This window comes from Neophocaena asiaeorientalis, unplaced genomic scaffold (genome assembly GCF_003031525.2).
Source record: "Neophocaena asiaeorientalis asiaeorientalis breed wild unplaced genomic scaffold, Neophocaena_asiaeorientalis_V1.1 scaffold1003, whole genome shotgun sequence".
Lineage (NCBI taxonomy): Eukaryota > Metazoa > Chordata > Mammalia > Artiodactyla > Phocoenidae > Neophocaena > Neophocaena asiaeorientalis.
This window is the reverse complement of record NW_020174256.1, coordinates 35539-62510: the sequence shown is the minus strand read 5'-3', so window position 1 is coordinate 62510 and position 26972 is coordinate 35539. Positions and strand designations below refer to the sequence as shown.

General features: G+C 39.3%; 1 protein-coding gene across 4 annotated transcripts in view; it reads right to left on the bottom strand.

Moving 5' to 3' along the window:
• The window catches only part of HEPH (hephaestin), a 93728-nt gene that overhangs the window by 61280 nt on the left and 5476 nt on the right, over positions 1-26972 (bottom strand). For 3 of the 4 annotated variants that reach the window (XM_024755234.1, XM_024755235.1, XM_024755237.1), the window contains exons 2-8: positions 25550-25752; positions 23466-23710; positions 22272-22484; positions 14616-14798; positions 13282-13536; positions 11050-11218; positions 9762-9898 (exon numbers count right to left, since the gene is read on the bottom strand). In XM_024755234.1, the coding sequence (XP_024611002.1) occupies positions 9762-9898; positions 11050-11218; positions 13282-13536; positions 14616-14798; positions 22272-22484; positions 23466-23710; positions 25550-25752 (1405 nt within the window). The remainder of the gene's footprint in view (positions 1-9761; positions 9899-11049; positions 11219-13281; positions 13537-14615; positions 14799-22271; positions 22485-23465; positions 23711-25549; positions 25753-26972) is intronic. The other variant, XM_024755236.1, reaches the window with a different exon arrangement.

The following is a 26972-nucleotide window of genomic DNA, read 5'->3' as shown; positions in this document are numbered from 1 at the left end:
CAACATTCAAATGATAGGGGTCCCAGAAGAACAAGAGAAAAAGAAAGGCACTGAGAAAATATTTGAAGAATTATAGTTGAAAACTTCCCTAATACGGAAAAGAAAAGAATCAATAAAGTCCAGGAAGTACAGAGAGTCCCATACAGGATAAATCCAGGGAGAAACACGCCAAAACATATACTAATCAAACTATCGAAAATTAAATACACAGAAAAAATATTAAAAGCAGCAAGGTAAAAGCAACAAATAACATACAATAAAATCCCCATAAGGTTAACAACTGATCTTTCAGCAGCAACTCTGCAGGCCTGAAGGGAGTGACAGGACATATTAAAAGTGATGAAAGGGAAAAAACTACAACCAAGATTCCCCTACCCAGAAACGATCTCATTCAGGTTCGATGGAGAAATTAAAAGCTTTACAGACAATAAAAAGTTAAGAGAATTCAGCACAACCTACCAGCTTTACAACAAATGCTAAAGAAACTTCTCTAGGCTGGAAACACAGGAAAAGGAAGAAATTTGCAAAAACAAACCCAACACAATTAAGAAAATCATAATAGGGACATACGTATCAATAATTACATTAAATGTAGATGGATTAAATGCTCCAACCAAAAGACTGGCTACATGAATACAAAAACAAGACTCATATACATGCTGTTTACAAGAAACCCACTTCAGACCTAGGCACACATGCAGACTAAAAGCGAGGGGATGAAAAAATATATTACATGAAAATGGAAATCAAAAGGAAGTTGGAGAGACCTTGAAGATGGCGGAAGAGTAAGACGCGGAGATCGCCTTCCTCCCCACGGATACACCAGAAATACACCTACACGTGGAACAACTCCTACAAAACACCTACTGAAGGCTGGCAGAAGACCTCAGACCTCCCAAAAGGCAAGAAACTCCCCACGTACGTGGGTAGGGCAAAAGAAAAAAAGAAAAAACAGAGACAAAAGAATAAGGATGGCACCTGCACCAGTGGGAGGGAGCTGTGAAGGAGGAAAAGTTTCCACACACTAGGAAGCCCCTCCGCGGGCAGAGACTGCGGGAGGCGGAGGGGAGAGCTTCGGGACCGCGGAGTAGTGCACAGCGATGGGTGCGGAGGGCAAAGCGGGGAGATTCCCGCACAGAGGATCAGTGCCGACAGGCACTCAGGAGCCCGAGAGGCTTGTCTGCTCACCCGCCGGGGCAGGCGGGGATGTGAGCTGAGGCTCGGGTTTCGGTTTCGGACGGAGCATGACAGGAATAAAGACGCAGACCTACTGGAGAATGGACCTGAGGATATGAGGAGGGAGAGGGGTGAGCTTTGACAGGGCAAGAGAGAGTCATGGACATATACACACTAACAAACTTAGTAAGGTAGATAGCTAGGGGGAAGCAGCCACAAGGCACAGGGATATTATCTCGGTGCTTTGTGACAGCCTGGAGGGGTGGGATAGGGAGAGTGGGAGGGAGGGAGACGCAAGAGGGAAGACATATGGGAACATATGTATATGTATAACTGATTCACTTTGTTATAAAGCAGAAACTAACACACCATTGTAAAGCAATTATACCCCAATAAAGATGTTTAAAAAAAAAAAAGGAAGTTGGAGTACTGATAGTCATATCAGATAAAATACACTCTAAAATAAAGACTACTACAAGAGACAAGGAAGGACACTATATAATGATCAAGGGATCAATCCAAGAAGAAGATATAACAATTGGAAATATTTATACACCCAACATAGGAACAGCTCAATACATAAGGGAAATGCTAATAACCATAAAAGGGGAAATGGACAGTAACCCAATAATAGTTGGGGACTTTAACACCCCACTTTCACCAATAGACAGATCAACCAAAATGAAAATAAATAAGGAATCACAAGCTTTAAATGATACATTGAACAAGATGGACCTCATTGATATTTATGGGACATTCCATCCAAAAACAACAGAATACACTTTCTTCTCAACTGCTCATTGAACGCTCTCCAGGATGGGTCATATCTTGGGACACAAATCAAGCTTTGTCAAATTTCAGAAAACTGAACACATATTAAGTATCTTTTATGACCACAACTCTATGAGGCTAGATATAAATTACAGGAAAAATGGGTAAAAATTAAAAACACATGGAGGCTAAACAATACACTACTTAATAACAAAGAGATCACTGAAAAAATCAAAGAGGAAATCAAAAAATACCTAGAAGCAAATGACAATGAAAAAAAACTGACCCAAAACCTATGGTATGCAGCACAAGCAGTTCTAAGAGGGAAGTTTATAGCAATACAATGCTACCTTAAGAAACAAGAAAAATAAACAACCTAACCTTACACCTAAAGCAATTAGAGAAAGGAGAACAACAACAAAAAAAAAAAACCCAAAATTAACAGAAGGAAAGAAATCATAAAGATCAGATCAGAAATAAATGAAAAATAAATGAAGGAAACGATAGCAAAGATCAATAAAACGAAAAGCTGGTTCTTTGGGAAGATAAACAAAATTGATAAACCATTAGCCAGACTCATCAAGAAAAAAAGGGAGAGGACTCAAATCAATAGAAATAGAAAAGAAAAAGGACAAGAAACAACTGACACTGCAGAAATACAAAGGATCATGAGAGATTACGAAAAGCAAGTATATGCCAATAAAATGGACAATCTGGAAGAAATGGAGAAATTCTGAGAAAAGCACAACCTTCCGAGACTAAACCAGAAAGAAATAAAAAATATAAACAGACCAATCACAAGTACTGAAATTGAAACCATGATTAAAAATCTTCCAACAAAGCCCAAGACCAGATAGCTTCAAAGGCGGATTCTATCAAATATTTATAGAAGAACTAATCTATCCTTCTCAAATTCTTCCAAGATATAGTAGAGGGAGGAACACTCCCAAACTAATTCTACAAAGCCACCATCACCCTGATACAAAACCTGACAAAGATGCCACACACACATACACACACACACAAAAACAAAAACTACAGGCCAATATTGCTGATGAACATAGATGCAAAAATCCTCAACAAAATACTAGCAAAAAGAATCCAACAGCACATTAAAGGGATCACACACCATGATCAAGTGGGGTTTATCCTGGAAATGCAGGATTCTTCAATATATGCAAATCAATCAATGAGATACACCATATTAACAAACTGAAGGATAAAAATCATATGTTCATCTCCATAGATGCAGAAAAATCTTTGACTAAGATCAACATGCATTTATGATAAAAACCCTCTGGAAAGTAGGCATACAGGGAACTTACCTCACCAAAATAAAGGCCATATATGACATACGCACAGCCAACATCATTCACAATGGTGAAAAACTGAAACAATTTTGACTAAGATCAACATGCATTTATGATAAAAACCCTCTGGAAAGTAGGCATACAGGGAACTTACCTCACCAAAATAAAGGCCATATATGACATACGCACAGCCAACATCATTCACAATGGTGAAAAACTGAAACAATTTTGACTAAGATCAGGAATGAGACAAGTTTGCCCACTCTCACCACTATTATTTAACATAGTTTTCGAAGTTTTAGCTACAGCAATCAGAGAGGAAAAAGAAATAAAACGAATCCAAATCGGAAAAGAAGAGGTAAAACTGTCACTGTTTGCAGATGACATAATACTGTACATAGAGTATCCTAAAAATGCCGCCAGAAAACTACTAGAGCTGATCAATGATTTGGTAAAGTAGTAGGATGTAAAATGGAGAGATATACCAAATTCTTGGATTGGAAGAATCAACACTGTGAAAATGACTCTACTGCCCAAAGCAATCTACACATTCAATGTAATCCCTATCAAACTACCAATGGCATTTTTCACAGAAGTAGAATTTTTTTTCACAATTTGTATGGAAACACACAAGACCACGAATAGCCAAAGAAATATTGAGAAAGAAAAACCAAGCTGGAGGAATCTGACTCCCTGACTTCAGACTATATTACAAAGCTACAGTAATCAAGACAGTATGGGACGGGCATAAAAGCAGAAATATAGATAAATGGAAGAGGATAGAAAGCCCAGAGATAAACCAATGGACTATGGTCACCTTATCTTTGACAAAGGAGGCAAGAATATACAATGGAGAAAAGACAGCCTCTTCAATAAGTGGTGCTGGGAAAACTGGACAGCTACATGTAAAAGAATCAAATTAGGGCTTCCCTGGTGGTGCAGTGGTTGGGAGTCCGCCTGCCGATGCAGGGGACATGGGTTCGGGCCTAAAAAAAAGAATCAAATTAGAACACTCCTTATCACCATACACAAAAATAAACTCAAAATGGATTAAAGACCTCAATGTAAGGCCAGACACTATAAAAGCCTCAGAGGAAAACACAGGCATAACACCCTGTGACATACATTGCAGCAGATCCTTTTTGATCCACTTCCTAGAGGAATGGAAATAAAAATAAATATAAACAAATGAGACCTAGTGAAACTTAAAAGCTTTTGCACAGCAAAGGAAACTATAAACAAGATGAAAAGACAACCCTGAGAATGGGAGAAAATATTTGCCAATGAAGCAACTGACAAAGGATGAATCTCCAAAATATACAAGCAACTCATGCAGCTCAACAGCAAAAAAACAAGCAACCCAATATAAAAATGTGTAGAAGACCTAAATAGACATTTCTCCAAAGAAGATATACAGATTGCCAACAAACACATGAAAGGATGCTCAACATCACTAATCATTAGAGAAATGCAAATCAAAACTACAGTGAGATATCACCTCACAACAGTCAGAAAGGCCATCATCAAAAATCTACAAACAATAAATGCTGAAGAGGGTGTGGAGAAAAGGGAACCCTCTTGCACTGTTGGGGGGAATGTAAGTTGATACAGCCATTATGGTGAACAGTATGGAGGTTCCTTAAAGAAACTAAAACTAGAACTATCATATGACCCAGCCATCCCACTACTGAGCGTATACCCTGAGAAAACCATAATTCAAAAATTGTCATATACCACAATGTTCATTGCAGCACTATTTACAAAAGCCAGGACATGGTATCAACCTAAATATCCATTGGTAGATAAATAGATAAAGATGATGTGGCACATATATACAATAGAATAATGCTCAGCCATAAAAATAATTGAAATTGAGATATTTGCAGTGAGGTGGATGGACATGGAGACTGTCATACAGTGTGAAATAAGTCAGAAAGAGAAAAACAAATACCGTATGCTAACAAATATATATGTAATTAACGAAAATGGTTCTGAACAACTTAGGGGCAGGAGAGGAATAAAGACACAGACCTAGATAATTGGCTTGAGGACATGGGGAGGTGGATGGGTAAGCTGGATGAAGTGAGAGTAGCATGGACATCTATACACTACCAAATGTAAAATATATAGCTATCAAATGGATATGGGGATATATGTATACATATAGCTGATTCAATTTGTTATACAGCAGCAACTAACACAACGTTGTAAAGCAATTATACTCCAATAAACATATTTAAAAAAATCAATGAAACCACAAGTGGTTCTTCAAAATGGTCAACAAAATCTTTAGTTAGATGGAGCAAGAAAAAAGTATAGGAGATTCAAATTACTAAAATCAGAAATGAAATTGGGGACATTACTACTGATTCTACAGAAGTAAAGAAAAAAATGTTTATAAGCGATTATATAAAAAGATTATAAGAAATATTATTAAAAGATTATAATTTGTTTGTAAACCAACAAATTGGAAAATCTAGATAAAATAGACAATTCCTAAAACAGAAAACCAACCAAGACTTAATCATAATGTAATAGAAAATCTGAAAGACCTATAAAGAGATTGAATCTGTCATCAAAAATCTGGGAAGTAAGAAAAGCCCTGGACCTGATGGCTTTACTCGTGAATTCTACTAAACATTTAAAGAAGTAATACCAATTCTCAAATATTCCCAAAAAAATTGTAGAGGAGGGAATACTTCCTAAATCATTCTATGAGGCCAGCATTGTATTACACTGATATCAAAGCCAGGCAAAGATATTATAAGAACACCACACACCAATATTACTTATGACTACTGATGCAAAAATCCTCAATGAAATACTAGCAAAACAAACTCAGCCACATATTAAAAATATTACACTGTAAAGCAATTATACTCCAATAAAGATGTTAAAAAAATACATTCAATTCTAAAAAAAGCAAAGCAAAAATAAAAACCATTACACACCATGACTAAGTCGGTTTTATTCCTGGAATGCAGGAATGTTTCAACGTACAAAAATTAATCAATGTAATATATTATGTTAACAAAATGAAGGGAAATAATGATCATGTTGATTGATGCAGAAAAAACACTTGACAAAATTCAACACCTTTTAATAATTAAAAAAAAAAATCCAGAAACTAGGAATAGAAGGAATCTACTTCTATATAATAAAAGCCATATATGAAAAACCCACAGCAAACATCATACTCAATGTTGAAAGACTGAAAAGTTTTCCTCTGAGATCAGGAAAGAGCAAGGATGCCTGCTTTTACCACTTGTATTCAACATATTACTGGGGCGTCTAGCCAGATCAATTAGTCAAGAAAAAGAAATAAAAGATATCCAAATTGGAAATGAAGAAGTAAAATTATCTGTTTGCAGATGATAAGATCTTTATCATACTTATTTAGAAAATCCTAAAGTGCCCACAAAAAAGTGTTAGAATCAATGAATTAGGCAAAGTAGTGAGATACAAAATCAACACACAAAAGTCAGTTGCACTAACATTGAAAAATCTGAAAAAGAAATTACAAAAGGAATTCCATTTATAATAACATGAAAAGAATAAAATACTTAGAATTTATTTAACCAAAGTTGTGAAAAACTTGTAGAATGAAAACTACAAAACATTGCTGAAATAAAATAGATATAAAAAATGGAAACAGGGCTTCCCTGGTGGCACAGTGGTTGAGAGTCCGCCTGCCGATGCAGGGGACATGGGTTCGTGCCCTGGTCCGGGAAGATCCCACGTGCCGTGGAGTGGCTAGGCCTGTGAGCCATGGCTGCTAAGCCTGCGCATCCAGAGCCTGTGCTCCACAACGGGAGAGGCCACAACAGTGAGAGGCCCGCATACCACACACACAAAAAAAGGAAACACATTGCATGTTCATAGATCAAAAGACTTAATATTGTTAAAATGTCAATACTACCTATAGATTCAGTGAAATTTCTATCAAAATCTCAATGATGATTTTGAAGAAGTGGGAAAACCCTTTCTAAAATTCATATGTAATCTCAAGGGACTCCAAATAGCAAAGTAATCTTGGGGCAAAAAGAACAAACTAGAAGACATCACATTTCCTGATTTTAAAACTTACTACAGAGCTATGGTGATCAAAACAGTGTGATATTGGCATAAAGACAGACATAGAGACCAAAGGAATAGTATAGAGAGCCCAGAAATAAACCCTTGCACATATAAGGATAGTCTTTTAAACAAATGGTGCTGGGAAAACTGGATTTCGATATGCAAAAGAATGAAGTTGAACCCTTACCTAACACCATATGCAAAAATTAAATAAAAGTAGATCAAAGATTTAAATGTACCTAAAACAATAAAACTCTTGTCAGTAAACATAGGGCAAAATATTCAGGATACTGGATTGGGCAATGATTTCTTGGCTATGACACCAAAGACACAGGTAACTAAAAAAAATAAACATATTGTATTTCATGAAAAAAAATTTTAAGTGTGCATCAAAAGACACTACCAGCAGAGTGAAAAGGCAGCCCACAGAATGGGAGAAAATATTTGCAAATCATACATCTGACAGGAGATTAATATCCAGAATATATAGAGAACTCCTAAAACTCAACAACAAAAAAATAATCCAACTAAAGTTGCGCAAAGGACTTGAATAGACATCTTTCCAAAGCAGATATACAAACGGCCAATGGGCACATGGAAAGATGCTCAATGTCACTAATCATCAGGGAAATGCAAGTCAAAACTACAATAAGCCAACTCCTCACACCCATTAGGATGGATACTATGAAAAAAATCAGAAAATAAGTGTTGCCAAGGATGTGTAGAAATTGGAACACTTATGCACTGTTGGTGGGATTGTAAAATGGTGCAGTCACTGTGGAAAACAGCATGGTGGTTCCTCAAAAAATTAAAACTAGAATTACCATAAGACCCAGCAATTCCACTTCTGTGTATATACCCAAAGTAATTGAAAGCATGTCTCAAAGAGACATTTGTACACCCATATTCATAGCAACATTATTCTAAACAGCTAAAACGTGGAAGCAAACCAAGTGTCCATTAATAGATGAGTGGATAAGCAAAACTACAATGGAAATTCTGCAATATACTACAACATGGATGGACCTTGAGGACATTATTCTAAGTGAAATGTTAGTCACAAAAAGACAAATATTGTAAAATTCCACTTATATGAGGTGCTTAAGGCAGTCAAAATCATAGAGACAGAAAGTAGAATGGTGGTTGCCAAGCACTGGGGGGAGGGAAGAATGGGTAGTTATTTTTTAATGAGTATAGTGATTCAGTTTTACAAGATGAAAAGAGTTATGGAGATGGATGGTGGTGATGGCTGTGCAGTGCTATGAATGCATTTAATACCATTGAACAGTGTACTTTAAAATGGTTAAGATGGTAAATTTTATGTTATGCATATTTTACCACAATAAAATATTGAAGAAAAACAAGGACTGGGGACCAATACTGAATACCAGCTAATGATAGCTCCTTACTACTCGCCACCCACCCTCTTTCCCAAACCCAGGTGGGTTTCTTCTCCTTATATCTCCCTATCCAGCTAATGAAACAGCAATTGTCCATGTTCAGGTCTCCTAAAATCAACTGGCACAAACCTATCCCCAGAATATGGTCCATTACTTTATTTCATTTTCAAAGTTTTTTCCCATCTGATCTATCTTATTTCCTGCTCTACCAAGTGACTAAGCCACACCAAACCTTCCTATAGTAATTCAGTGCTATACTGTGCTTTAGGCCTTCTAGATACCTTCTCTAAGGTCAGGCCCTAAGCTTTGTTCCACATCCCTCACCATAGCAAGCATGTCTGTATGTCATGCCAATCTGCTCCCGGTCCCGTATTGCCAAGAATATGAACAGTCTTACTGCCTTATATAGCCCTTCAGAAATACACCTAGAGAATAACGTTTAAAAGTGTGATATGGGGCTTCCCTGGTGGCGCAGTGGTTGAGAGTCTGCCTGCCGATGCAGGGGACATGGGTTCATGCCCCAGTCCAGGAAGATCCCACATGCCGCGGAGTGGCTGGGCCCGTGAGCCATGGCCACTGAGCCTGCGCGTCCGGAGCCTGTGCTCCGCAACGGGAGGGGCCACAGTAGTGAGAGGCCCGCGTACCGCAAAATAAAAAATAATTAAAAAGTGTGATATGTACAACACTGCTATCAGAAGATGTTCAATGAAAAAAGGTTTCAGTAGCAAAGTAAATATAAGAAATGCTATATACTCTACTCCCATCTTGGAGATTCATGATGAACAAAAATAAATCCAAGGCTCTGGGAAGCCCTGCATCAAAGAACGCTATTTGACTGTTTAACTTAGTGTTTTGCAGACAAATTCAGACCTATAACCCTTTCTCACAAAACACTCATCTCTTGGGACTCACTTTGGGAAATGTTGGTCTAGAGTGTGTTTCTGAGCTGTCATCAGCCTCCAGTTTCTAAGCCCTTCCCAATTTTCTGGCTCTAGTCAATTAAATTCACAAGTTAAGGATTCCTCACCCAGGATTCCAAGATGCTTATCTTCCTCCAGCTGCACCTTTTCCTGGAATGTCTCATCTTGGAAGGCTTCATATCGAACTTTCCAGTAAGTACCCCCGATTCGGCTGGAGCTCTTCTGGAAGAATTTATCTGAGCCACTGGCATATAAGGAGGCAAATTTCAAATTATTTGGCCATGTGTCAAACAGGTTTCCATCTCACCCTTTTTCTCATCAAGTTATGGATCTTTGTGATTAGGAAGGACCTCAGAGATCATCCAGGTTAACTTCCACCCACTGAAGGTATTTCCTCTGGTGACAACACAAATTAACAATACACAGCTTCTGCTTGAGCCTTTCCAAGATCAGGGAACTTATTTTCAGAGAAAGCAATTCCTTTTACTGTTGTATAGAAATAGGCTGAAATCTTCTTGCTTGTAAGTTCTAGACACTAGGATCAGTTTTGTTCTCCAGAGTTAAGTAGTCTTACATCTGTCCTTAATCATCCTCAGGTGCTCAAGATCCTTTCTTCCCTTAATCAATAATATCTTTCTTCAAAAATGAAAACCCACTAACTTAACAAGACGAGCTTCAGATTCTTAGAAGCAATGCTGACACCCAAGTGCCTACTTTCCTATGTTTTCTGCAGATTCATTCCATTATGTCCTACTGGAAGAATAAACATGATTGGGTGTCCTAGGATATTTCTCCATAAACTCTCTTAGTCATCTATCAAGTGCCTCTTTTGAAAAACCTTGAATCACTGATAGACCAGTGAGTCAGTATAACTTAAGGCTTAGCAACTGATTAGGGCACTAACCTTCTACTCTATCTTGCCCACATCTGAGTCATGGATGAGGCATGAGAATTTGGAGAAATTCCTCCAAAAGGATGAGCATGGAATGGCCACAGGCATGTTGCTTTCCCTCTTCCTACACTTCTCAGAGTGCATTTTACACTTCAGCTTAAATGTCTCCTTCAGACTATGGTAAAGAAAGGAAGGAGCAAAGAGGTAAATAATTAGTAAATTAGAGTTGGAGAAATGCCATTTTAAATGATCCGGTCCCACGTGGACCTTCTTTTCTGCTTGGACTCTTTGCTGGGAATATGACATAACCATACAAAAAGTTTTATAGCTCCCCAAGTGCAAGCACTTCTGGGGGCTACAAGAATTTGGCTATCAGTTGTGCCATGTAACTTCAGACAAACAATGATTGTGATCCCCAAGTGAAGTGAGAGATTTCTGAGAGGGAATAGTAGGTGTGTGTGGTTGGGCCCAGGAGTAGGGAGAGGGAATACACTACCTCTTACCTGCCTGGCTCCCTCAAATTCTTCCCCGTACTCCCATCATGCCCCATTGGGCCGTAGTCCCATTGAATCTCATGGGCCTCAATGAAGTACTGCCGGACTTTGCCTGTGAGTAGGTTCATGGAAGGTGCCATGGAGCAAGACTTGATCTTGTAGAGTGCTTGCATGCCATCTGCAGGAAGAACATCATGGCTAGCTCCATTCCACCCAAAACATCTTCTACCCAGCTGACTCAGCTTTCTCCTTCTCCTAATGTTTCCCCCTTCCACCTTCCACTAGGCTCTTTACCCCTGCCTCCAAATGGGCTACTTTCTCTCACTCCTAAAGAGCCTAGCTGGGAGAGAGAAAGCCTATGTGGGAATTGAAATATCTCCACCTGCTCACCACCATTGACTCATTTACCAGACCCTTGCTCTTGCCTCTGCAAAATGCTTACATTGTAGCAACATCACAGAGCTTGAAGTCAAAATACCTGAGTTCAAGTCCAAGACTTATCCTTATCTATAGGACCTTAGGCAAGTCACTTCCTAGACCTGAGCTTAACCTCTGATTTGTAAATGGGGAGAATAGGGAAATCTACCACACTAGGCCCATGGGAGCATCAAATTTTAAAAAGAGGAGTAAGTTATTTGTAAAGTGGGAAGCTCCCAAAGTAATGGAACATCATCTACACATGAAGATGAAGCTTCACACTTGGGACTGTCAGGAAAATTTAGATTCTAAGTAGTGTTTCCAAATGTAGAAGATGTTACATTGAGGCATAATGGTAATGGATGATGCTGTGTTATATTTGCTTGGCTAATTCTAGAGGTCATTCAGGTACATTATCTCATTTGAGTCTCACAACATCCCAAGGAGATTTGAAATTTGAAATCAGAAATCAGAGGTACGAAGAAGGAGGAGGTAAAGATACTCATTTTTGTTGAATGTGTACTATATGCCAGGCCCTGTGTCAGGTGATTTACATATGTTATCTCCTTCAGTCCTCATAACTAGCCTATGAAGCAGACTTTTAATGTCCCCTTTTGAAGATTAAGAAAATTAAGGATCAGAGAGGTTAAGTAAATTGCCCAAGATTACATAGCTAGTCAGAGATACAGTTGAGATTTAAGTGCCTATATTTTAACTGCAAATTTGAGTACTCATTTTCTTCTCTTGTATCCAGGATCTTGGTCTCATCATTCCCCCGTCTCTAAGATTCAAAATCCCATTATCTCTCTGAAACCTCATTACAACTTTATATGGTAGGAATCATTATTGCAATCCTCATGAGGAAACATAGACTCAAAAAAGTGATATGTCTTATCAAAGGTAACTAGCTGGTGGAACCAGGTTTTGAATCCAGGCTTGTCTGGCTCTAAGGCTTATGTTTGTTTCACTATTGCACTGCATCCCTAACCTCCATCCACATTCATACTCTCTTATCCAGGTACATCTGGTACTGAGGGCAGACCCTGGACAATGAAACATGAATACCTGGCTCCTATTGGGTCAAACTTACCATTACAGAATCAATATCCCACCAGTCTATAATTCCTCATCTACTCAAATCCACTTTCACATACTCACATATCATTTTCATGACTTTCACTTGATAGTGGGAAGCGATTTTTCCAAAATCACATAGTGATTTCTTCAGTTTTCCACAGAGCTGAGACAACTTGAACCTTCTAATCACCTACCTAATGCTCTTTCCATTGTCTCATAGGTTCCTCTGCTCCTCTGATGTTTCTCACTGCACAGGGCCATTACCTCAACCATTCTTCTTCTAAAAACCAAACCTTCTAAACCTATTGCTGTTGGATTCTAACTAGAGTGTCACTACTTGCCCACAATACTCCATGATCTCCTGAAAAAGCCTTACTCTTCTTTAACTAATTACTCCTTCACTCCCTGTTCAATCAGCAGCAAATACTATCAGGTCTTAATTCCTTAGAATTCTGAGCAAAAAAAAAGGCAGATTAAAAGTTCACTCATCCATTCCTATACCACCTTATGTTAGAGATGGGGAAGATGAAACTCAGAGAGTAATGCCCCAGGTCAACTTGCAATTTAATGGCTGAGCCAGGAAAGAACCTGGAATCCCAGAATTCTAGTCTAATGTTTCATCATTTATATCCAACTATCTCACCTGAAAGACCAATTTTATGTCTCCAAGTCAGAAACCCAGCCTCCTGATAATCATCACTGCCACCTATGTCCTATATCTGAAAGATCAGAGATGTTGGATCTCACCTTGCAAGTGACTATTCACTTGACAGCTAATTAACCAGGTGCCAGGTTCCCGGGGTACCATCTCAGCAGTCACAAAAGTGGCTGGAAAGATATGAGCCACATCAGTACGGTGGCCTCGGATGGTCAGCATCTGTCCATGGAAGAAAGCTGTGTGGACATCTACCTCGTTGCCCATGCCAAACAAGTGCCAGGCCACACGCTTCTGTGCACACATGCTCAGATCTGGTAAGTTTCCAAAGACAAAGCCATTGATTGCTGCAAAAGAAAATATCAGAGTTAGGAAAGGACAGCCCAATGAGAGAGGCCTTACCATCAGACAATAATAATAGATAACATTTAGATGAGGATTCAAAGAGCACACTGTGCTGACCATATGTATTATCTTATATAAATCTCACAAACATCCCTGGGAAAGAGGCAGAATTCACTGTTATTATGTAAAAAAATGTGAAAATCAAAGCTCAGAGAGCTAAAGTTACTTCTCTCCCAAGACCACAAATCTATTATGTGGTAGAGCCAGGATTCCAACCCAGAAATCTGAGGAAGCTTTCTAAGAAATGGAGTTTATTTTACAAACTTTCTTTCCATCTAAGCCAATTTCCTGAAATTTCCACAGGACAGCTGTCAAGTTAGCTAACTAATTATCATAGTTATTACAAGCAATTGGTTTAAAACTAAGGGAAATTTGAGCTGTCCAAGCCATACTTTGCATCTTCCCTCTGAGTTTTCACCTCCCCTCGGGACTCTCTCATTTTGTGCCCACCTCTGTCACCAAGTAAATCACTCCCAAAAATAAATGAAAGCAAAATCACTTACTTTCATTTCTAAACTCAGTTCTCTGTCCATGCCCCAGGCTTTCGTGCCTTTAGTTTGTTTTAAATTTAATTAAGATGGTCAACTTCCTTATGGGAAGTCATTTATTTTCTCTACAAAATGTGTAATTTTAACAGTTTGCATCCTTTTTAGAACAAAGAAATGTTCACTAATTATATCAGTAGACAATCCTCACCAAAGTGACCTGAGCATATAGTATATGACTTTGGAGTCCACAACCTGGGCTATTCCACTTTAGAAAGCAGGATACCTAATGGCAAGAGCATAGCCTACGCAGTCAGACATACCAGGGTTGGAATTTTAGCTGTGCCATTTATTTTCTGTGTAATCCTAGAGCCTCGGTTTCCTCATGAGTGAAACGGGAAAACCATCTACTACTCACGGTCTTTGTGAGAATTAAAAGGAACAAGGTATGTGAAAACATCCACCAAATGCTAGGCCCAGTGGAGACCCTCCATCAATGTTTACTGTCATAGTGTGGCCACATACTCCCACCTTACCATGCATCCTATTGCTCTCCTGAAAGGTCTCATCTTCTATGTCAACTGAGGCAGGGTCTGAGCAATAAGTGGCAATGTTCTCATTGATATGCCAGCTAAGGTTCTCATCTATCACACTAAAGAGGAGGAAGAAATCATTGTCCACGTCCTGCCGCTGAGGAGGGAAATTCCCATCCAGGGTTCCTAGGGAAAGTAAGAAAAGAGCCTTTAAGAACCTTCTTTCTTGGAAGCAGAGGAAGATGGCAGAAGAGTAAAATGCGGAGATCACCTTCCTCCCCACAGATAAGTCAGAAATACATCTACACGTGGAACTGCTCCTATAGACCACCCACTGAACGCTGGCAGAAGACCTCAGACCTACTAAATGGCAAGAAAATCCCCATGTATCTAGGTGGGTTTAAAAAAAAGAAAAAACAGAAACAAAAGAATAGGGATGGGACCTGCACCAGTGTGAGGGAGCTGTGAAGGAGGAAAGGTTTCCACACACTAGGAAGCCCCTTCGTGGAGAGACTGTGGGTGGCTGAGGGGGAAAGCTTTGGAGCCACGGAGGAGAGCACAGCAACAGGGGTGTGAAGGGCAAAGCGGAGAGATTCCTGCAGAGAGAATCATTGCCAACTGGCACTCACCAGCCCCAGAGGTTTGTCTGCTCACATGCCGGGGAGGGCGGAGGCTGGGAGCTGAGGATCGGGTTTCGGTCAGATCGCAGGGAAGGACTGGGGTTGGCGGTGTGAACACAGCCTGAAGGGGTTAGTGCACAACGGCTAGCCGCGAGGGAGTCTGGGAAAAAGTCTGGATCTGCCGAAGAGGCAAGAGACTTTCTCTTCCCTCTTTGTTTCCTGGTGTGCGAGGAGAGGGGATTAAGAATGCTGCTTAAAGGAGCTCCAGAGACAGGCGTGAGCCGCGGCTATCAACGCTGACCCCAGAGAGGGGCATGAGACGCTAGGGCTGCTGCTGCCACCACTGACAAGCCTGTGTGCAAGCACAGGTCACTAACTACACCTCCCCTCCTGGGAGCCTGTGAAGCCCGTCACTGCCAGGGTCCGGTAATCCAGGGACAAGTTCCCCGGGAGAATGCACGGAGTGCCTCAGGCTGCTGCAACGTCATGCTGGCCTCTGCTGCCACAGGCTCACGCCACAGCCGTACCCCTCCCTCGCCCCAGCCTGAGTGAGCCAGAGCCCCCGTATCAGCTGCTCCTTTAACCCCATCCTGTCTAAGCACAGAACAGACGCCCTCAGGCGACCTACACACAGAGGCGGGACCAAATCCAAAGCTGAACCCCGGGAGCTGTGCGAACAAAGAAGAGAAAGGGAAATCCCTCCCAGCAGCCTCAGGAGCAGTGGATTAAACCGCCACAATCAACTTCATGTACCCTGCATCTGAGGAATATGTGAATAGACAACGAATCATCCCATATTGAGAAAGTGGACTTTCAGAGCAAGATATATTATGTTTTCCCCTTTTCCTCTTTTTGTGAGTGTGTATGCGTATGCTTCAGTGTGAGATTTTGTCTGTATAGTTTTGCTTTCACCATTTATCCTAGGATTCCATCCTTCTGTATGATTTTTTTTTTACTTTTTAAAAAAAATTTTCCCTTAATAATTAGTTTTTTAAATAAATTTACTTTATTTTATCTTATTTTATTTTATCCTCTTTCTTTCTTTCTTTCTACTTTTTCTCACTTTTATTCTGAGCCATGCGGATGAAAGGCTCTTGGTGCTCCAGCCAGGAGTCAGTGCTGTGCCTCTGAGGTGGGAGAGCCAACTTCAGGACACTGGTCCACAAGACACCTCCCATCTCCATGTAATATCAAATGGCGAAAATCTCCCAGAGATCTCCATCTCAACACCAAGACCAAGCTTCCCTCAAGGACCAGCAAATTACAGAGCTAGACACCCTATGCCAAACAGCTAGCAAGACAGGAATGCTACCCCATCCATTAGCGGAGAGGCTGCCTAAAATCATAATAAGGCCACAGACATCCCCAAACACACTACCAGACACGGACATGCCCAACAGAAAGAAAAGATCCAGCTTCATCCACCACAACACAGGCACTATTCCCCGCCACCAGGAAGCCTACAGAACCCACTGAACCAACCTTAGCCATGAGGGACAGACACCAAAAACAACAGGAACTACGAACCTTCAGCCTGTGAAAAGGAGACCCCAAACATAGTAAGATAAGCAAAATGAGAAGACAGAAAAACACACAGCAGATGAAGGAGCAAGGTAAAAGCCCACCAGACGTAAAAAATGAAGAGGAAATAAGCAGTCTACATGAAAAAGAATTCAGAATAATGATAGTAATGATGAGCCAAAATCTTGGAAATAGAATAGACAAAATGCAAGAAACATTTAACAAGGACCTAGAAGAACTAAAGAGGAAAAAAGCAACGATGAACAACGGTAAACACACCAAGACACATATTAATCAAACTATCAAAAATTAAATACACAGAAAACATATTAAAATCAGCAAGGGAAAAACAACAAATAACACACAAGGGAATCCCCATATGGTTAACAGCTGATCTTTCAGCGGAAACTCTGCAAGCCAGAAGGGAATGGCAGGACATATTTACAGTGATGAAGGAGAAAACCTGCAACCAAGATTACTCTACCAAGAAAGAATGTCATTCAAATTTGATGGAGAAATTAAAAGCTTTACAAGCAAGCAAAAGCTGAGAGAGTGCAGCACCAACAAACCAGCTTTAGAACAAGTGCTAAAGGAACTTCTCTAGGCAAGAAACACAAGACAAGGAAAAGACCTACAATAACAAACCCAAAACAATTAAGAAAATGGGAATAGGAACATATTGATAATTACCTTAAATGTAAATGGATTAAATGCTCCCACTATAAGACACAGACTGGCTGAATGGATACAGAAACATGACCCATATATATGCTGTCTACAAGAGACCCACGTCAGACCTAGGGACACATACATACTGAAAGTGAGGGGATTGAAAAAGATATTCCATGCAAATGGAAATCAAAAGAATGCTGGAGTAGCAATTCTCATATCAGACAAAATAGAGTTTAAAATAAAGACTATTACAAGAGACAAAGAAAGACAGTACATAATGATCAAGGGATTGATCCAAGAAGAAGATATAACAATTGTAAATATTTATGCACCCAACATAGGTGGACCTCAATACATAATGCAAATACTAACAGCCATAAAAGAGGAAATCAACAGTTACACAATCAGAGTAGGGGACTTCAACACCCCACTGTCACCAATGGATAGATCATCCAAACTGAAAATAAATAAGGAAACAAAAGCTTTAAATGATATATTAAAAAGATGGACTTAAGTGATATTTATAGGACATTCATTCCAAAAGCAACCGAATACACACTTTTCTCAAGTGCTCATGGAACATTCTCCAGGATAGATCATATCTTGGGTCACAAATCAAGCCTTGGTAAATTTAAGAAAATTGAAATCATATGAAGAATCTTTTCCAATCCCAATGCTATAAGACTAGATATCAATTACTGGAAAAGATCTGTAAAAAATACAAATACATGGAGGCTAAATGAAACACTACTTAATAACCAAGAGATCACTGAAGAATTCAAAGAGGAAATCAAAAACAATTGACAATGGAGACACAACGACCCAAAACCTATGTGACGCAGCAAAAGCAGTTCTAAGAGGGAAGTTTATAGCAATATATTCCTACCTTAAGAAACAGGAAACATCTCAAAGAAACAACCTAACCTTACACCTAAAGTAATTAGAGAAAGAAGAAGAACAACAACAGAAACCAAAATTAGCAGAGGGAAAGAAATCATAATGATCAGATCAGAAATAAATGAAAAAGAAATGAAGGAAATGATAGCAAAGATCAATAAAACTAAAAGCTGGGTCTTCGAGAAGATAAACAAAATTGATAAACCATTAGCCAGACTCATCAAGGAAAACAGGGAGAAGACTCAGATAAATAGAAATGAAAAAGGAGAAGTAACAACTGACACTGCAGAAATACAAAGGATCATGAGAGATTACTACAAGCAGCTCTATGCCAATAAAATGGACGACCTGGAAGAAATGGACAAATTCTTAGAAACGCACAACCTACTGAGAGTGAACCAGGAAGAAATATACAATATGAACATGTCAATCACAAGCACTGAAATTGAAACTGTGGTTAAAAATCTTCCAACAAACAAAAGCCCAGTACCAGATGGCTTCATAGACGAATTCTATCAAACATTTATAGAAGAGCTAACACCTATCCTTCTCAAATTCTTCCAAAATATTGCAGGTGGAGGAACATTCCCAAACCCATTCTATGAGGCCACCATCTCACTGATACCAAGACCAGACAAAGATGTCACAAACAAAAAAAACTACAAGCCAGTATCACTGATGAACATAGATGCAAAAATCCTCAACAAAATACTAGCAAACAGAATCCAACAGCACATTAAAATGATCATACACGATGATCAAGTGGGGTTTATTCCAGGAATACAAGGAGTTTTCAACATACACATAACAATCAACGTGATACACCATATTAACAAAGTGAAGGAGAACAACCATATGTTCATCTCAATAGATGCAGAGAAATCTTTTGACAAAATTCAACACCAATTTATGATAAAAACCCTGTAAAAGTAGGAACAGAGAGAACTTTCCTCAACATAATAAAGGCCAAATATGACAAACCCACGGCCAACTTCGTCCTCAATGTTGAAATAATGAAACCATTTCCACTAAGATCAGGAACAAGACAAGACTGCCCACTCTCACCACTCTTATTCAACATAGTTTTGGAAATTTTAGCCACAACAATCAGAGAAGAAAAAGAAATACAAGGAATCCAAATCAGAAAAGAAGAAGTAAAGCTGTCACTGTTTGTAGGTGACATGATACTATACATAGAGAATCCTAAAGATGCTACCAGAAAACTACTAGATCTAATCAATGAATTTGGTAAGGTAGCAGGATACAAAATTAATGCACAGAAATCTCTTGCATTCCTATACACTAATGATGATATATCTGAAAGTGAAATTAAGAAAACACTCCTATTTGTCACTGCAACAAATAGAATAAAATATCTAGGAATAAACCTACGGAAGGAGACAAAAGACCTTTATGCAGAAAATTATAAGACACTGCTGAAAGAAATTAAAGATGATACAAAGATATGGAGAGATATACCATGTTCTTGGATTGGAAGAATCGACATTGTGAAAATGACTCTACTACCCAAAGCAATCTACAGATTCAATGCAATCTGTATCAAACTACCACTGGCATTTTTCACAGAACTAGAACAAAAAATTTCACAATTTGTATGGAAACAGAAAAGACCCCGTATAGCCAAAGCAATCTTGAGAATGAAAAATGCTGGAATCAGGCTCCCTGACTTCATACTATACTACAAAGCTATAGTTATCAAGACAGTATGGTATTGTCACATAAACAGAAAGATAGATCAATGGAACAGGTTAGAAAACCCAGATATAAACCCACGCACATATGGTCACCTTATCTTTGATAAACGAGGCAAGAATATACAGTGGATAAAAGACAGCCTCTTCAATAAGTGGTGCTGGGAAAACTGGACAGGTACATGTAGAAGTATGAAATTAGAGCACTCCCTAACACCATACACAAAAATTAACTCAAACTGGATTCAAGACCTAAATGTAAGGCCAGAAACTATCAAACTCTTAGAGGAAAACATAGGCAGAACACTCTATGACCCACCTCCTTTTTGACCCTTTTTGACCCACCTCCTAGAGAAATGGAAATAAAAATAAAAATAAACAAATGTGACCTAATGCAACTTCAAAACTTTTGCACAGCAAAGGAAACCATAAACAAGACCAAAATACAACCCTCAGAATGGGAGAAAATATTTGCTAATGAAGCAACTGACAAAGGATTAATCTCCACAATTTACAAGCAGCTCATGCAGCTCAATAACAACAACAAAAAAAACTCAATACAAAAATGGGCAGAAGACCTAAATAGACATTTCTTCAAAGAAGATATACAGATTGCCAACAAACACATGAAAGAATGCTCAACATCATTAATCATTAGAGAAATGCAAATCAAAACTACCATGAGATATCGTCTCTCACCGGTCATAATGGCTGTCATCAAAAAATCTAGAAGCAATAAATGCTGGAGAGGGTGTGGAGAAAAGGGAACACTCTTGCACTGCTGATGGGAATGTGAATTGGTTCAGCCACTATGGAGAACAGTATGGAGGTTCCTTTGAAAACTACAAATAGCACTACCATATGACCCAGCAATCCCACTACTGGGCATATACCCTGAGAAAACCAAAATTCAAAAAGAGTCCTGTACCAAAATGTTCATTGCAGCTCTATTTGCAGCAGCCCAGAGATGGAAACAATCTAAGTGCTCATCAACAGATGAATGGATAAAGAAGATGTGTCACATATATACAATGGAATATTACTCTGCCATAAAAAGAAACGAAATTGAGTTATTTGTAGTGAGGTGGATGGATCTGGAGGCTCTCATACAGAGTGAAGTCAGTCAGAAAGAGAAAAACAAATATCATATGCTAACACATATATATGGAATCTAAGAAAAAAAGAAGTCATGAAGAACCTAGGTGTAAGTTGGGAATAAAGACCCAGACTTACTAGAGAATGGACTTGAGGATATGGCGAAGGGGAAGGGTAAGCTGTGACAAAGTAAGAGAATGGCATGGACATATATACACAACCAGACGTAAAATAGATAGCTCGTGGGAAGCCGCCACATAGCTCAGGGAGATCAGCTCAGTCGTTTGTGACAACCTAGAGGGGTAGGATAGGGAGGATGGGAGGGAGGGAGTTGCAAGAGGGAAGAGATATGGGAACATATATATATGTATAACTGATTCACTTTGTTATGAAGCAGAAACTAACACACCACTGTAAAGCAGTTATACTAGAATAGAGATGTTAAAAAAAACCCTTTATTTAGCAAAAGTTAGCTGTAAGGGGTACTGATAAGTAAAGCATAGAAAGAGAGGGGCCTTAAGAGTCTATCAGCAACAGAAAAGTAGGTAGAGCCTTCTGCTGCTAATATGTATTTCTAAATTCTCCACATGAAACCACCAATTCAGTTGAGCCTGTGACTTGAAGATGAGGTACATAGGATCTAGAATAATTCCTTCCCACCATCCCTGCCTATGTTCTCAACTCAGGGCCTTGATCTAAACACACTCCTGTAACACACAGGTCTTCAGGCCTAACTACACCTTAAACATACCATATTTCAAACGAAACCCACAATCCTCCCCAAATTTTGATGACTACACTTTCAATCCTATCCAACAGGCTATTAACACATACCTTAGTCTTATGTAACTTGACATCCATCATTACTAATTCGAGTTTTTTAAGTAAAATAAGAAAAAAAGAAAGTAGCAAAGTGTTTTTAAGTATTTTGTTTCTGTTTTTTGTTTGTTTTTAGAAAAAACGTAGTGAAATAGAAAAAACAGTGAAAAAGGGAGTTTGGCAGGATTTATTCCTGTTAATAAACTAGGGTGCTAAATTAACACTCCCCAGCCTGCTGCTTAATATGTGGGTGAGTCAACAATATCACTGCTTCCCCTAGATATCCCAAACTGTATCTCACAGCTCACATTTGGGGCTTATACCTCTTTTACAGGTTATAAGGGGTCCAATGAGGCCAGTAGCAATATCTCGTGGAGCATCTACATGAGAATGATAGATCCAGGTGAGGCACGCTGGGTCAGCATCAGTGGGTGCATGGCCTTCTGGAATGGTCCAATTGTAGATGTGGCTGCCTCCCGGGGGAACAGAGTCATCAGCTTTCAGCCAGCCAGAGGAACCATCTGGATATAAGGATCCTAGAAAATGGAATTGCATATGTTTAGTCCCAGGGTGAGTGAGAAGGAGCCTGGCAGATGTAGAAGCCAGGAGAGGGACGTATGGAATACCTAGTTCCAGTCTTGTGGAAGGTAGAGTTCTAAAGTTCAGCACAGTGTTCCTCACAACCTAAGGAAGGCACAGATTCAGGTAATATCTAGCCAAGAAACCTAGACCTCAAATCAACAGTGGGTAGAATGCTAGCAGCCCTTGGGGAAGGAGCTATGACCATAGAAAGTGCTACACAGCCTAACCTAGTAAGGCTCTAGTGCAAAGCCGATAACATGGAGGCAAGAGAGAAGAAAATATTCCCTTCCTTCAAGCACTCACTTTGAAAAACAGAAAGCAGACAATCACAGAATTTCCATTTAAAGGCAACTTAGTGATCAATTGACCTATTCCCATGTTATGAAAGAGAAAACAGAGGAAAAATAACTTGTCCACAGGGAGTTAATGGTCAAGTCAAGACCTTCTGAGTTTGCTCTCTATTCCCCTCACTCACCGTTGTGTCAGTACTATAGGCCATTGGGCCTGGGATAGTAGGAGATACAGATGAGTAAACCGATCTCCCTCTTAAGAAAAACAATGGGCCTTTTGGAAGACTGTGGCACAAGAATAATGCTCCCTTACATTCACAGAACACTCCTCTCTTTTCAAAACACAGTCAAATATTTTACAGAAATGCCATTCAAGTAGTTCTTTGTGATAAAAGGTAAATTGAATCTCTACATTCTTAATGAAGAATTTGAGGTTCAGAGAGGGACAGTGACTTGTCCAAAGTGACACAGTGTGTGAATAGCAGAACTGATAACAGTACCCAGCCATATTTTCTCTGAGGAGAGTCCTTGACACTTCAGATCAAAAAGGAACACTATCTTCATTCCCAGCTCCTCTCCCTCAGATGGCAGTAAAGGAAAAGCGATATTTGTTGCAGGTAGGGGAAAAAGGATGGGCTGATTTACCTTCTGAGTCTTTCTCATAGAAAACACCATGGGGATGGATTGTGTAGGGACGAGTGGCAAAATTCTTCAGGTGGATAAGAATAATATCTCCCACCTCAGCCTTCAACACTGGCCCCAGGAAGCCCAGCCAGGCTGGCTGAACCATTTCATCCATGTATGAACCATCCCTGTATTCCTTGTAGATGGTCTTCTTGTAGCTGCTCCCTATTCGGTTCTTGTCAGACTTCAGGAAGTTGGAAGCTACTCTGGGAAGGAAGGAAAGAGAAAGCCACAATTTTGCCTTTTTCCAGAGGTGGCTGATCAAAATGTGCCCATCTTTGTTTAGGGCAAAACAAGAGGAAATGGGATTGTACTGATCAAAACATGAAATCTTTACGTTAGAATCTAATTGTTAGACAATGAGAAGTATTAAGTTAAGCCATATGAATTTGCTGATATTTGAGCAATTTTAACCTACAAAATAGACAATTTCACTCAGTAAATCCTAATATATAATAATGTGGAGGCAACCAACTATGGACAGACTCTTTTTAAGTGATCAACTCCTTATCCAGGTGGCCTAACTTAGTGTTGCCCTTCTGTATATGGGAAGTCTTATAACATAGTGGTTAAGTTCACAAACTCTGGAGCCAGAGAGTTTCAATTAAATGCCAATATTGCCATTTCCAAATCTGTAGGACTTTGAGCAGGTTACTTAACTTCTCTATGCATAATTTCTCCATCTGTAAAATGGAGATAACCATGGTATCACTTATTACTGGTGACTAAAATAATTAAAATACATAAAGAATTTAGAAAAGTGCCTGGAAAATAGTAAAATCTTAATAAATATTAACTATTACTTCAAGGTATTGGAGAAGGGGATAACAAAGTTATCCCTCAAAGATACTTTTAATACAGACTCTGTGACTCCAAAACTAGATGAGTAGAAAAATGGTTTGTTAAAAAAGAGAGCTGTTTTTCTTACTCTAATTCTTCCTAGAGAGCTCTGAGATGTTACAGTCAACTTTGGAAAACTTTGAGGCTTTGGAGAGACAAATCAATTCATGATCACAAAAGATTTTTTAATACATAAATTCTATTTTTTTCAGTGGGTATTTGTGGAACACCTGCAAAGCTCTAAGATCAAGAAAGTTTAATCCTGGGCTTCCCTGGTGGCTCAGTGGTTGAGAGTCCGCCTGCCAATGCAGGGGATACGGGTTCGTGCCCCAGTCCGGGAAGATCCCACATGCTGTGGAGTGGCTGGGCCCGTGAGCCATAGCCGCTGAGCCTGCGCATCCGGAGCCTGTGCTCCGCAACGGGAGAGGCCACAACAGTGAGAGGCCCGCGTACCGCAAAAAAAAAAAAAAAAAAAAAGAAAGGCTAACCCTGTAGGATCTGTGAGAGGCAGAATGGTGAGAAGAGTACCAGCTTTGCATCCACATTACCAAGGTTCAAATCCTAGCTGTCTGTTTACTAGCTTTTGGACTTGAGCAAGTCATTTGATCTCCCTGAGCCTCAGTTTTTTCATCTATAAGATGAGAATATTCATACTCACCTCCTAAAATTTCTGTAAGAATTAGGTGGGACAAAGTATATAAATTTCTAGTACAGTACCTGTCACAAAGTGTTACATAAGTGATAGCTGTTGCTGTTATTTCCTTGATTGTAAGGCTGATCTTATTTTTTCTCATTTTTACATATCTTAAATCAGTATAGTTCCACTGAACTATGGCAGCATACATATACTACACACATCTTACAAACACTGTATATATATCATGTTTTTTCTTGCTTAAAAGCTAAATACCTATTATTAAAAGAGCATTGTGGATATCACCTTAGAATCAAGGCAATATGGAATGACCTTTAGGACCCTAAAAATACTTAGGCATCTCACTGTGGAAAAGCGAACTCCATATGGGATACTGGCTCCTGAGTCAACTAGTTGTCTTCTCAGGAAATGTATCACTGGGCTTATGGTCCAGAGAGATCAGGAGCTGAGTGCAGCCACACCCTGGGGAAAGGTCTTCAAGAGCTACCTATTGACCTCAAGAGTGCCCCTCCCTAACTCCATCTTTAATTCCACAAGAGATTAAACCTACGTGTCACTGTCCAGAGGCTGGTTCGTGATGACATTCCTTCCCTTAGGAGCATAGTTCCACTGCACGTCCTGGATGCCCAGATAGTAGACTCTAGTGGCCCCATCAGTCAGTCGGGGCCACAAGGGTTGCACGAACAGCAGAGCCCATAGAAGATGGCCTGGCTCCATCGCCCACATTACTCTGGGAAACAGGCAAATGAATAGCTGTCGGTATAGAAGAAAGAGAACAAAGGGACTTTGCATGTGTCTCGAAAAGTAAAGAGGCAAGAGCCAGACTGAGTGACTGAGAAAACAAAAACCGATTAGCCTAGAATCTCTGCCTTACCTGTTTCCTTTCAACAAGTGTTCAAGGATCTCTACACATTGGAATTTGGAGGGCAAAGTTAAAAATCACTTGTACTGACAATTGTGTATCACTTTCTTCAGAAGAGAAATCTGGATCCATTTTCTTCAGCAATGTAGAAAGAAGAATATACTCTGGCCCAAAAATTAGGGAACAGGCATCAGTAGCCCGAATGAGCCACTGACTCACTCGGTACCCAAATCAGGTCACTAATTCTCCCTGTGTCTCTGTTTTCACCATTGTCACTTTCCATCCTCTATGAACTGTGTTTAAAAACAAATGAGAATTCACCAAAATACATTTATTAGAATGTTCATAGACCCAAACTGGAAACAGTCAATATGTCCATGAACACTATAATGGATGGGTAGATGATATTTTATTCATATAATGGAATTCTATATAGCAATGGTAATGAGCAAACTAACACTATACATGAAAATATGGATGCCTCTCACAAATACGGTGCAGAAAGAAACGAGACACAAAGGGTACATATTGTATGATTTCATTTATATAAAGTACAAAATCAGGCAAAACTAATCTATGCTGTTAGAAGCCAGGATAATGTTTTCTCTTAAGGTAGGGATCAGTGACTAGTAAGGCAGAGGAGGAAGGCTTCTAGGAAATGTTCTGTTTCTTGATTACATGGGTACTTTCAGTTTGTGAAAATACACTGAGCTGTGAACTTAGCACATTTATCAGAAGAAATGTTCTCTGCTGGTTCTCTGCCATGCACAAATCCATTTAATGTGTCCAATCTTGAGTCAGAGTTAGAACTAAGCTTCTAACCTTTCATTCTGATACATCAGCCAGGCAGTTAGACTTTTGGGGGCTGATATGAAGCACTCAGTCATACTATACACAGCCACAGTCAATCCCAGAAATACAGGTGACATAACATAAACACAAATATACATACACTTGCATGCATATACATAGACACATGCAGTCTTATCTAAAAGCAGAGATGCAGACACTTTCATCCACACTAGAACCACAGTGTCACATAGAACCTTAGTCACTTTCAAAATAATAATAACCTACAATGGAAAAGAATCTGAAAAAGTATATATATATA